Consider the following 13,251-nt stretch of genomic DNA (forward strand, 5'->3'; position numbering starts at 1 on the left):
TAGTTCCACAAAATCGGATGTAATTTGAGAAATGAAGTTCCAGCAAGATATTTGTTCATTATTTCATTGGTTGGTACACAATAATAATAAAAATAATTATAGGAAGTTGTGAAAAAGATTCAGATGTTTTTATACTGATTTTGTGGCAACATGTCCAACCAAGAAAGTGCTTATGATTCAACAACAGAGTTTACGGCATACTTGGAAAACAATTGGGGGGGGGGGGGGGCTTTTATAATATTACAGTAATCAGTCACTTGCTATTATCCAAACATATTTATTCATAAATCGACATTAAACAATAAGGCAAAGGAGAACTGCAGATTTTTACAATATTTACAGTTAAAAAATAAAGAGTTATTCTTATATATTTTACAAATTCAACAGTAATGGAATGATCATGGAAGAAATAATTCCTCAGATTTTTGTTAAACTGTTTGCTACATACATTTTAAGATTACTTAAGATAGTTATAAATACTTAAAACTTTTTGACTGAATAAAGCAATGTGTTGAAAATTGTGAGCAATTGCACAACCTGTCATCTAGGAATTTTTACACTTCCCTGTGATATAGAGCACATTAGTACATGTTTCAGTTCTATGAATACCAGTTTATTTATAACAGTATATATTCTTAAAATTAAATTTTTTGGAAGAACTGCCAACATATAAAGTTTATGAAATCGATGAAATGCTCAAAAATGATGTGAATATACAGTATTATTTTTAAATGCTATTGATTTATACACAAGTAAAACAGTACTGATGAAAACAGATTTCAGAAAAGAAAACACAACCTGATATAAAATTTGCTGTTTGTTATTTTGTTCAGAGAGATAACTGACTGTATCTTTATTATTTCCAGACACAGAAAATATAAATGCTAAATGTGTTTTGTGAGAGAAGATGCTTATCTGTTTCAAAATTTATCATTTGTGAATAAATTAATGTATTGTAATTTAGAACTTTTTTAGTATTTACTTCATTTCTCTATGATCACAGATAGTACAATAGCATAAAGACTGTTTAATTTCTGACATCATCCTTTCTTTTTGTATTATGGAAAACAGTTGTTAACTAAACAACAAATATTGAGTGGATGCTCTTTGCCATGTAAATGAAGCAGACAGTTGACTCTGACTTGATAATAAATTAAGTATTATATTCATTTATATATATATATATATCTATATACACCATTTAACAATAATAATAGGCAATCACTGCAACATCAATGTTATTTTTCCATAAAATGTGAGACAAACTGAAAGTATCTTTTAGTGCCCTTTTGGTGTGTTAAGTATAACACACAAGGTGATATATTTGTTTTCCATATGGCATTACTCATACATAAAATTTCTGATCAGAACAAACATGGACACTGTAAACTGCAGAATTTTTAATGTACATCCATTTGCCTCTAGCTCACCTGTTGAATCAGGTATATCATTTCACTCATTTAAAATATACATCAAAGCAGATAGTATATGCAAGCATATGCACAGGAACACATTCAACATTTCTTAATATCTACATAACTTTCCCTGTGCTTATATAGTTAAACTAGTTTCATGTGGTCTGACAAAAGGAGATTCTCCAATTTTGTTCATACTTATATGAGTTGAGGTTCAGTGCCTGAATGTCAGTTTCCTAAAGAAGTATGGCACAATTCCAATAAAAAAAACCTCACAAAATTACCTTTCAAGATTAGAAGATTTCTGAGTGCTGTTAAATACAAAATACTTGTAATGTGTTAACGAATTCTTCAGTAGTGGAAAGAAAGCACAATGCATAGTTGGATTGTAATCATGAAGCCACTATCTTCCTATTAGCATAATACTTTTTTACTGCTTTACAATTTCATAATTGTTATCAAATAGAAATGTTAATAAACAAATATTGATTTACAAATTTTTAATAAACTAACATTTTTCTATTAATTACTTGTCATATCTTTTTAATTACTAATCATATGAAAATAAACTAAAATTTGATACAGATCTGCTTTCTTTTTAAATGAAAAAAATGTATACATTAATAACACTGTTCATCCCTTAGAAATAAAAAAAATTTTAATTTTTCTCATTTTTGTGCCAGATTTTAATTTATTGTGAATGCTCACATTTTCATGCAAATGGTAATTAAAAAGAAAAAACTGTTACTTTTATTGAAATTTATGATTCAGTATTTGTTAATTATCATTTCCTTTTGTTAATAGGTATGGAATTTTTAAGAAGTAAAAGAAAAGTTTGATGCTACCGAGATTTGAACCAGCAATATTTTGATTACAATCTGCTTTGCAGCATGTTGAGTTACAGACAAATTTGTTAATTAAGTATAATTTTTTTGTACTTAACGAGTTCTGTAATCTTCTAACCTTTAAAGGTGCCATGACTTTTTTTCAGTTTTTCTTGTGAAGTGTGTTTTAGTGCTTTAGGAAATTGATGTCTGATCTCTGATCTTCAAATCTTGTAAATATGAATAAACTCTGGGAGTGCCACAGTGTACGGTCCCTTTGGGAGTATGAATCATATTATAAATAAATTCAGAGAGTTAACTTATTAAAAGAATGGAAAATGTTCCCCCTAGCTCAGAGATCTATTTCTGCTTCTCTGGATACAACAAGGTAAGTTTCATAGTATAAGAAAACTGAAATGTTACAGACATTTACAATGAATAATCATGTATATCTTGTCTAATCACAGCACAAATACTTAAAGATATCATCAATCAAAACTTCAGAATCAAACACTAAATTTTATAGACAAATAAAATGTATTTGAATATCTAATTTAAATATGAGTTTACTTACAAGCAGTACCTTTGGTAAATAAATTCTTCTTTAATTAATTTTTACAGACAAAATTTTATAGTACAAAATAAATGAAGAAGTGTTAGTCCCTCTCATTTATTTTTTTTTCAAATAACATCATAAATTTCTTTCTTCAACAAATTATTTGCATTTGGCACATGTTAAACTGTAGCTAAAGCAAGACAAGATGAAATTAAGTGCATTTCCACTTTCGTCATTATAGCGAATGATGTCAATAAAATCATTGAGTACACAACCTCAATGAAGAGCACAATTTGCACAATTAAAGAAAAAAATTTAAAAATTGAAGTCACACAAGGAGAAAAATGTGTGATTTTTTTTCTCGTAAGAGTGTAAATCTATGAAAAATTCTTGGTTTTAGTGCAGTCTTTTATTTGCTGCAGTGGTCAGTTTTATACCATAACTTCACAATTTTAATTTTCATTTTTGAACTATCCAACATCACAATTTTAGCTGCCTTTTTAAAATAAATAAGAGAAAGAGATAGATGATTATTTAAATCCTAAGGAAATTAAATTATAGAGCTGAGTTTTTTACTAGTGAAACCAATTACAGCTACAAAAACTGAAACACTGCCATCATTGAGTTTCAGGAATTAATCATCAAATATTATTCAACAGTGAAACTCTGCAGTACAGAAACATCTTTATCTTTACCAGCTTACTTCCCTATTTCAACATTATAGTGCCACACTCAAATTTTTTCTCACATATCACATATGAACACCTGGAAGAATGTTCACAGCTGAATAAAAATGTTCATAAATATGCCATCTCTGGAAAGAAAGTGACAAAGCACCAGGAGATATGAGGAGACATGCACTAAATGCATACTTCGTGCAGAACTTGATGAAAGCAGAGTTTTTCTGGAGACTGTTGTTACAGAATGCTCTGTGGTATAGTCACTCAGACCTGCTTCATTTCTGGCAGCCAACCTTACAGTATACTTTGTATCCTGCATGAGTCCCTCTATTTTGTATGGTGGAGCTAAGAACAAAAAGTGATTTAGAAGATGTTCAAATAAATATCAATTCAGTTTTTTTAAAAAACAGTTAAAACTTAACAACTAAGGCTAAACAAATACTAACAAAGAGATAGAGGGGCTGGCCAGTACTTACTTCAGCTCAGTACAGCCGATAGATACACAAAAAACAGAACCGAAAATTTACGTTCCTAGCTTTCGGAACAAATGTTCCTTCATCAGGGATGAGAGAGGGGAAAGGAAGGGAAGAAGGGAAAGTGGATTCAGTTACTCACAACCCAGGTTATGAAGCAACAGGGAAAGGAAAACAGGGAGGGTAGCAAGGATGGAGGCATGGTTGTCAGGGGGAAGCCAAAGATATTCTACTGTAAGTACTTTGCCAGCTTCAAACCAAAGAGGATGCATACAGAAGTAAAGAGGTGTACAGTATAAAGATAAACACAACTATATAGGATGAAAAGATGCGTGAATGGCTAAAGACGAAAGGGAAAGAGGAGAAGACTGAAGAGTAAATGGGAGTGAGGTTGTTTAACGTAAGTTCAGACCAGGGGGATGGCGGGATGAAAGGATGTGTTGGAGTGCAAATTCCCATCTCCGCAGTTCAGAGGGACTGGTGTTGGGTGGGAGAAGCCAAATGGCACATACGGTGTAGCTGGTTCCTAGATCCCTAGAATTATGCTGGAGGGCATGCTCTGCCACTGGGTATTGGACATCTCCTAGGCGGACAGTTCGTCTGTGTCCGTTCATGCGCTCAGCCAGTTTAGTTGTTGTCATACCGATGTAAAAGGCTGTGCAGTGGAGGCATGTCAGCTGATAAATGACGTGTAGTTTCACACGTGGCCCTGCCTTGAATTGTGTATGTTTTACCAGTAGCAGGGCTGGAGTAGGTGGTTGTGGGGGGATGCATGGGGCAGGTTTTGCAGCGGGGTCGGTTACAGGGGTAGGAACCGCTGGGTAGAGAAGGTAGTCTGGGAATATTGTAGGGTTTAACAAGGATGTTACGGAGGTTAGGGGGGGCGACGAAAGGCAACTCTGGGTGGTGTGGGGAGAATTTTGTCAAGGGATGATCTCATTTCAGGGGTTGACTTGAGAAAGTCATATCCCTGGTGGAGTAATTTGTTGATGTATTCAAGGCCAGGATAATATTGGGTGACAAGGGGGATGCTTCTGTGTGGTCTAGGGGTAGGAACATTGTTGTTGGACGGGGAGGAATGTATTGCTCGGGAGATCTGTTTGTGGACAAGGTCTGCAGGATAGTTGCGGGAGAGGAAAGCACTGGTCAGGTTATTGGTGTAATTGTTGAGGGATTCGTCACTGGAGCAGATACGTTTGCCACGAATACCTAGGCTGTAGGGAAGGGAACGTTTGATGTGGAATGGATGGCAGCTATCAAAGTGAAGGTACTGTTGTTTGTTTGTGGGTTTGATATGGACAGAGATGTGGATGTGAGCTTCAACAAGATGAAGGTCAACATCCAGAAAGGTGGCTTGGGTTTTGGAGAAGGACCAGGTGAAATTCAGATTCGAAAAGGAGTTGAGGTTATGGAGGAAATTAAGGAGTGTTTCTTCACCATGAGTCCAGACCACAAAGATGTCATCTATAAACCTATACCAGGCCAGGGGAAGCAGCTGTTGGGTCTTCAGGAAAGCCGCCTCCATGCGGCCCATGAAGAGGTTAGCATAGGACGGAGCCATCCTGGTTCCCATGGCCGTTCCCCTGATATGTTTGTAGGTCTGGCCTTCAAAAGTGAAGTAATTATGGGTTAGGATGAAGTTGGTAAGCGTGATAAGGAACGAGGTTTTTGGAAGATCTTTGGGTGGGCGTTGGGAGAGGTAGTGCTCAAGGGCAGAGAGACCATGGGTATGTGGGATGTTTGTGTAAAGGGATGTAGCATCTGTGGTGAAAAGAAAGGTTTCAGGTGGGAGAGGAGTGGGAATGGATTTGAGGCGTTCTAGGAAGTGGTTTGTGTCTTTGATGTAGGATGGGAGTGTGCGGGTGATAGGTTGGAGGTGTTGGTCTACCAGAGCTGAGATACGTTCTGTTGGGGCTTTGAAGCCTGCTACAATGGGATGGCCAGGATGGTTCTCTTTGTGGATTTTGGGTAATAGGTAGAAGGTAGGAGTATGGGGCTCAGGTGGAGTGAGTAAGTCTATGGAAGCCGTTGTGAGGCCTTGTGAGGGACCTTGGATTTTTAGGATTTTCTGCAGCTCAGTCTGGATAGAGGGAATGGGATCCGGGTAACAGCTTTGTAGGTTGAGGTGTCGGATAGTTGACGCAGTCCTTCTGCCACATACTCCACACAGTCAAGTACCACAGTTGTGGAGCCTTTATCCACCGGGAGGATGACAATAGAGCGGTCTGTTTTCAGCTCCTTAATGGCACGGGATTCAACGCCTCAAGGCCTCACAACGGCTTCCATAGACTTACTCACTCCACCTGAGCCCCATACTCCTACCTTCTACCTATTACCCAAAATCCACAAAGAGAACCATCCTGGCCGTCCCATTGTAGCAGGCTTCAAAGCCCCAACAGAACGTATCTCAGCTCTGGTAGACCAACACCTCCAACCTATCACCCGCACACTCCCATCCTACATCAAAGACACAAACCACTTCCTAGAACGCCTCAAATCCATTCCCACTCCTCTCCCACCTGAAACCTTTCTTTTCACCACAGATGCTACATCCCTTTACACAAACATCCCACATACCCATGGTCTCTCTGCCCTTGAGCACTACCTCTCCCAACGCCCACCCAAAGATCTTCCAAAAACCTCGTTCCTTATCACGCTTACCAACTTCATCCTAACCCATAATTACTTCACTTTTGAAGGCCAGACCTACAAACATATCAGGGGAACGGCCATGGGAACCAGGATGGCTCCGTCCTATGCTAACCTCTTCATGGGCCGCATGGAGGCGGCTTTCCTGAAGACCCAACAGCTGCTTCCCCTGGCCTGGTATAGGTTTATAGATGACATCTTTGTGGTCTGGACTCATGGTGAAGAAACACTCCTTAATTTCCTCCATAACCTCAACTCCTTTTCGAATCTGAATTTCACCTGGTCCTTCTCCAAAACCCAAGCCACCTTTCTGGATGTTGACCTTCATCTTGTTGAAGCTCACATCCACATCTCTGTCCATATCAAACCCACAAACAAACAACAGTACCTTCACTTTGATAGCTGCCATCCATTCCACATCAAACGTTCCCTTCCCTACAGCCTAGGTATTCGTGGCAAACGTATCTGCTCCAGTGACGAATCCCTCAACAATTACACCAATAACCTGACCAGTGCTTTCCTCTCCCGCAACTATCCTGCAGACCTTGTCCACAAACAGATCTCCCGAGCAATACATTCCTCCCCGTCCAACAACAATGTTCCTACCCCTAGACCACACAGAAGCATCCCCCTTGTCACCCAATATTATCCTGGCCTTGAATACATCAACAAATTACTCCACCAGGGATATGACTTTCTCAAGTCAACCCCTGAAATGAGATCATCCCTTGACAAAATTCTCCCCACACCACCCAGAGTTGCCTTTCGTCGCCCCCCCTAACCTCCGTAACATCCTTGTTAAACCCTACAATATTCCCAGACTACCTTCTCTACCCAGCGGTTCCTACCCCTGTAACCGACCCCGCTGCAAAACCTGCCCCATGCATCCCCCCACAACCACCTACTCCAGCCCTGCTACTGGTAAAACATACACAATTCAAGGCAGGGCCACGTGTGAAACTACACGTCATTTATCAGCTGACATGCCTCCACTGCACAGCCTTTTACATCGGTATGACAACAACTAAACTGGCTGAGCGCATGAACGGACACAGACGAACTGTCCGCCTAGGAGATGTCCAATACCCAGTGGCAGAGCATGCCCTCCAGCATAATTCTAGGGATCTAGGAACCAGCTACACCGTATGTGCCATTTGGCTTCTCCCACCCAACACCAGTCCCTCTGAACTGCGGAGATGGGAATTTGCACTCCAACACATCCTTTCATCCCGCCATCCCCCTGGTCTGAACTTACGTTAAACAACCTCACTCCCATTTACTCTTCAGTCTTCTCCTCTTTCCCTTTCGTCTTTAGCCATTCACGCATCTTTTCATCCTATATAGTTGTGTTTATCTTTATACTGTACACCTCTTTACTTCTGTATGCATCCTCTTTGGTTTGAAGCTGGCAAAGTACTTACAGTAGAATATCTTTGGCTTCCCCCTGACAACCATGCCTCCATCCTTGCTACCCTCCCTGTTTTCCTTTCCCTGTTGCTTCATAACCTGGGTTGTGAGTAACTGAATCCACTTTCCCTTCTTCCCTTCCTTTCCCCTCTCTCATCCCTGATGAAGGAACATTTGTTCCGAAAGCTAGGAACGTAAATTTTCGGTTCTGTTTTTTGTGTATCTATCGGCTGTACTGAGCTGAGGTAAGTACTGGCCAGCCCCTCTATCTCTTTGTTAGTATTTGTTTCACATCTTTATATGAGATTTTCCATTAATCATTTAGATCAACTAAGGCAAAACTCATTTCTGAACATTTAGTTTGATTGTTTTGTGTCTAAAATATTTCTTTTTCAGTGAGTACATATTTAATGTTGGCTTTGACTTATGACACGGGATATATCATCCAGTTTTCTATTATTCTGTGGATAACAATGTCTCACAGAAGCAACTGTTGCTAATCATCAATATTCAGATCATTGCATGTCATTTTCGCAGGATCCATTTATTATTCTTTAAGTAATTAATTTGCTAGTAGATTTGGGATTCCGCTGCTTAGTGATGCAGTACTGGAACACTGGGTAGTATTATTGTTACATTTGTGTGCACTCCTGACATTCTGATTATGTTTTAACATGAATATTTATATCACACTGTATGGCACTCAGTACTGTTGCCTGGTGTCATCATGGCAAATATAACTAATGTTGATAGTAACTAAGCTAGAAAGTTGCATTTTTGAATATTTGTGTTAGTTTATTGCTACTGATAACTTACCAAATACTGGTGAAGACTACTATTACAAACAATGCTACATGTAATCTAACAGATTGCTCTATATCATGCATTCCAAATTAGAATTTCACAATATATTACTAAAACACAGTGATTCTGCAATAATGGTAATTTCCTCCTATCAATTTTGTCTTTTCTTTTAGTAACAATAATCAAACTGAATACTTAGCATGCTGCAGTGGCAGCCCACTGCTCCTCATTGTTTGATACAAAGATAAAATTACACCTAAAATCCACTAGTCTAGAAGCACATAGGTTTATGAAGTGATTTTGTGCATGAATGTGTGCGTGCGTGTGTGTGTGTGTGTGTGTGTGTGTGTGTGTGTGTGTGTGTGTGTGTCTGTGTCAGTGTTGCAACTGATGCTCACCCATAATAATCTGTAAAAATGTAGAACTATGGAGTATTTCCACATGTTCTTTGATAACAATTGTTTTAGTTAACATTATTTCATTGTAAAAAATTCAATACCCAAAGTGACAAATATTATAGTCAAGCTAACAATAAAAATAGTTTGTTAAGCAACCAGGTGTTGTAAATACATAATGAGTCAGCACAAAGGTCACATGAAACTTAATTACATCAGCTGAGAAGGAGGTAAGCAAAAAGTACTTTCTTCAAATATCGTTACACCAAAGTTGATCTGAGGTACAAAGTATTGTGACATCCCAGCATTTTCATTGGTCCATGAGACACAATTTACACAGGAAAGGCTGCACAATTATCATAACTCTCATATATAGTCAGATGATAACCCACGTGTAACACTTACATGAAGTCGTTACAGACAATTTTCAGTAAACATTTGGATCTGTAGTGTGGGCAACTACTTACTTGGGCCCTACTTGTCACCTCCTTGATTCAGGCAGCCATGTTACAGACTGCTTTTACAAGAGCACCTGCTGAAATTATTGGTTGGGATATCCCATTGTATCAGAAGGAGAGGGCGATTACAGAATGATGTCACCGTGACAGACCTTGAAAAACCAGTATGTGCAGCATAAACTTCTACTTTCAGTCCTGTATACTCTGAGGATGAATTCGTTGTGAGAATTCTTGCAGTGGCCGCACATGTACAGAACACACAGCACACTTTCCATCAAACACAGGACACCCAACTTTGTTGATCCAAGCTGTGCAATGAAGTTAATGGTGCTCATTTTCAACTTTTATTGTAACATTTGTAAGAACAAAAAGGACTGAAGTACATTTAACGTTATTTCATTCTCAGTCACGTCCAGTGACCTCCTCAAAACTCCTAACACACTCAAAATGCACTTTTGACACCAGATTTCGTAATGAAACATCGTATCTGTCAGTATGGGCATTAAATTTTTGAACGCTCTGTATGCCTGGCTTACCTGTTACTCATATTTGTATGTATCAAATTGAGAAAGGACTCCAACCCTATGGCTGTGGACATCCATGAACCATTTTATGTTTGCTACCATTGTACACCACAATTAATAGAAGGCTTTGAATAGTATAGTAAGTAAAGTTCAGCCACAGGTATGCATCATTGAAGAGTATACACACATAGTTTTACCATGCTGGCTGCAAGTAGCAGTGCAATCATATTAACTAGCCTTGTTTCAAGACACAATGGCAAAAACGTGGTAATTTACTGTTACTACACTGTTCCTCCATATTATTCAGGTAAGAAAGCAGTATTGTTAGGCAAGTTACACGTGCTTCTCAGAATAATAGTTAAGTGTGAATTGTATTGCTCCTTTTCCATTCATCTACCTAATTACACAGGAAAGGAAAGGAATGGAGAACAGTGAAAAGCAAATGGAAGAGAGCAATAGAAAATGGGATCTTCTGGTTTTCAAAGAAGGAATTCCCTTATTGCTTGATTTTTCTCTGTAGAAAAGTATGGGTGGGGCAAATAGAAGTGGCCCAGATGAGTGGATATGACTGGATGTGAATTTGTGGCAGCAATGACACAGGAGGAAAAGACCGACAGTTACTTCCAACAGGATGAAGCAGTTGCTCCTGCCCATACAGCTGACCAAACCTTGGAGCAGATTTACACAATCTTCATTCCTGACTGATTTGCTTGCAGAGGTCAGTTTGATCATCCCCCTAGCTGACCACTCAGGGCACCTCATTTGTTAGTGTGTGATTAATTTGTATGGGGAACTCTCAAGTCTAATGTGCATTGCAACAAGTGTCATAGTCCTCAAGAACTGCAGCAGAACATTTCCGATGAGACTGCAGCAATTCTAGCAATCCGGCTTCAGTTCGCCTTCAGCAATTTGCTGACCAGGGTGCCAAGAGATGAATGGTGGTCACTTTCAACATCTGCTATTGTCAAATTAGTACTGTATTTGCTTTTCTGTGTTGTATTTCTTTGTTCCCTGGAACTCTGTTCTCTGGGCCACTTCTATTTGCCGCACCCCTTGAATTTGCTCAAGCTGCAAAATTAATTTTTGTGATAGCTAGTAACAAATCAAAACATGTATAGAGATGTGGCATGAGGACAGCATAAATCATGAAACTTCAGGGCATATCTATGTGAACTCATATCTGCTTGAATGCTTACTACTCTTGTCCAGTTATATTTGTAAAAGTCTTAAGTGATGGCATTATGTCTTTCTTAAGAATAAAAATGTGTTGCACTAGTTAATATGTAAGAGCTTATCTAGCACGGATGTATAACCAGAATATAATAAAAGAAACAACTTTACTTAAAACATGATCTGGAATCAATAATGGTGTCTGCAGATTGTCCTTCCAACAGTACAGTGGAAATCCATGATCATGGTCTCCTTAATTATCATTGGTTTGTTTGGGGAGATCAGGGCAGATCATTCTGAGTTCCAGACTTGCAGCAGCTGATGCCATTCCCATTTCCTGGCCAGCTTTACCAACCAGTCAACTCATTAATTCCCCAAAATTCCTACATGACCAAAGTTCCAAATGAAAAGGAGTGGCTGTCGAGCTTGATGGAGGTGAAACAAGATTCTGTATAGCCATAAACAGTGAATGAGAAGAGTAGCAGTAATCTATAGTGTGAAGGCTGCTAAGGGAGCCACTACAGATTAATGCAAGAATGAACATGGATAAGGGCTAGTTTGATGGACATCAATTCAGCAGTGAAGTCAATGCAGCCATTTGTCAGAGAGTGGAGTTCCCTGCACTGTGCATGTTTCTGTCCAAAGCCTGTTCATATGTTAACTGTTGAGGTATTGGCGTATACCACTTCTGAACCTAGATGCCTCACAAGGCTAGCCAAGAACAGATTTTGGATCTCTTCCTACCTACAGAAGCCAGAGAAGGATGAGGTACGTCTGGGCGGGGGATGGCGAATGGTCTCTCTGGCAGGTGGGGAGCCAATGCACTCGGGAGTGAGTGCTGTGGGAGAACCAGAAGAGCCAGCAACCACCATTAGTGGCGGCTCTGAGGCATACCAGAAGAAAGCAGCATTGACACAGAAGGGGAAGATGTTGTGGCTGTAATGTAAGACTGTGACATTTGTATGGGGTTCAGATACTCATACTTTTTTCTGGGCTTTTGACGTGTGAGCTTGTCCAGGGTCTAATACACCTGTAATTCCTTCTCATGCTTAAAACCAGAGCGATCTGGAGAGTAGAGAGAATGGAGCTCACCACAGTTTACACAGAGGGAGGGATATAGGAAATGTTCATGTGTAATGGATGTTCACAATCTCGGCTGACAGGGGTAGCTGTGCAATGAGAAAACTTATGTCTGAACTTCATTCACTTGAAGTGTCTCACAAGAGGAAAAATATAGGGTTTCACGTCACACTGATAGATTATTACTTTGACCTTCTCAGGCAATGTATATCACCCTCAAAAGCCAAGATGAAGGCCGTGGTAGCAACTCTGTTTTCTCTTGGTCCCCTATGGACACAATGGATGAAGTGCACACCACATCACTCCAAGTTAGCATGCAGCTCATCATCAAATTGTAAACGAAAATCATGGTAAAGATGATGCCCTGGACCATATTGAGACTCTTGTGGCGAGTGACAGTCACAGGAATATCACGCAACTTTTCACAAGAGAGCAGCACCTGTGAATGGCAGAGATGACGTTTTAATCAGGAGGGAATTGCTCTTCATCTTAGAGATGGCTGCAGCTTCCCTGTATTTGTCTTCAATGTGTCGGACAAAAACTGATGGCTTTGTGGCCAGTTGAATGACTCCATCAGTCCTGGTATGGACCAGGCATTAGGGAACGTGCTTTGCTCCTTGTCATCTAGTCCTCTGTTCCTCCCACAGTATGGCTATGGAAGTGAAAGTGTTGGGATTATGTTTCGTTGCATCATAAAAGGTCTTTCCATTCAAAGAGGGCATGAGACCAGCAGTGGGAGAAAGTTTAAGTTGCTTCATGTGCGAACTATCTGCCATGGTACCACCAACTACCAACTCCGAGTGGGGGCTCTCCCCA

General features: G+C 39.4%; 1 protein-coding gene across 1 annotated transcript in view; it reads right to left on the bottom strand.

The window, feature by feature from the left end:
* Positions 1 to 261: 261 nt before the first annotated feature.
* LOC126092804 (neural cell adhesion molecule 1-B-like) overlaps positions 262 to 13,251 on the bottom strand; it is a 55,557-nt gene continuing 42,567 nt past the window's right edge. Inside the window, exon 8 of the mRNA XM_049908532.1 lies at positions 262 to 3,820. Within this exon, the coding sequence (XP_049764489.1) occupies positions 3,573 to 3,820 (248 nt within the window). The 3' untranslated portion in view covers positions 262 to 3,572. The remainder of the gene's footprint in view (positions 3,821 to 13,251) is intronic.

This window comes from Schistocerca cancellata, chromosome 7, assembly GCF_023864275.1.
Source record: "Schistocerca cancellata isolate TAMUIC-IGC-003103 chromosome 7, iqSchCanc2.1, whole genome shotgun sequence".
NCBI lineage: Eukaryota > Metazoa > Arthropoda > Insecta > Orthoptera > Acrididae > Schistocerca > Schistocerca cancellata.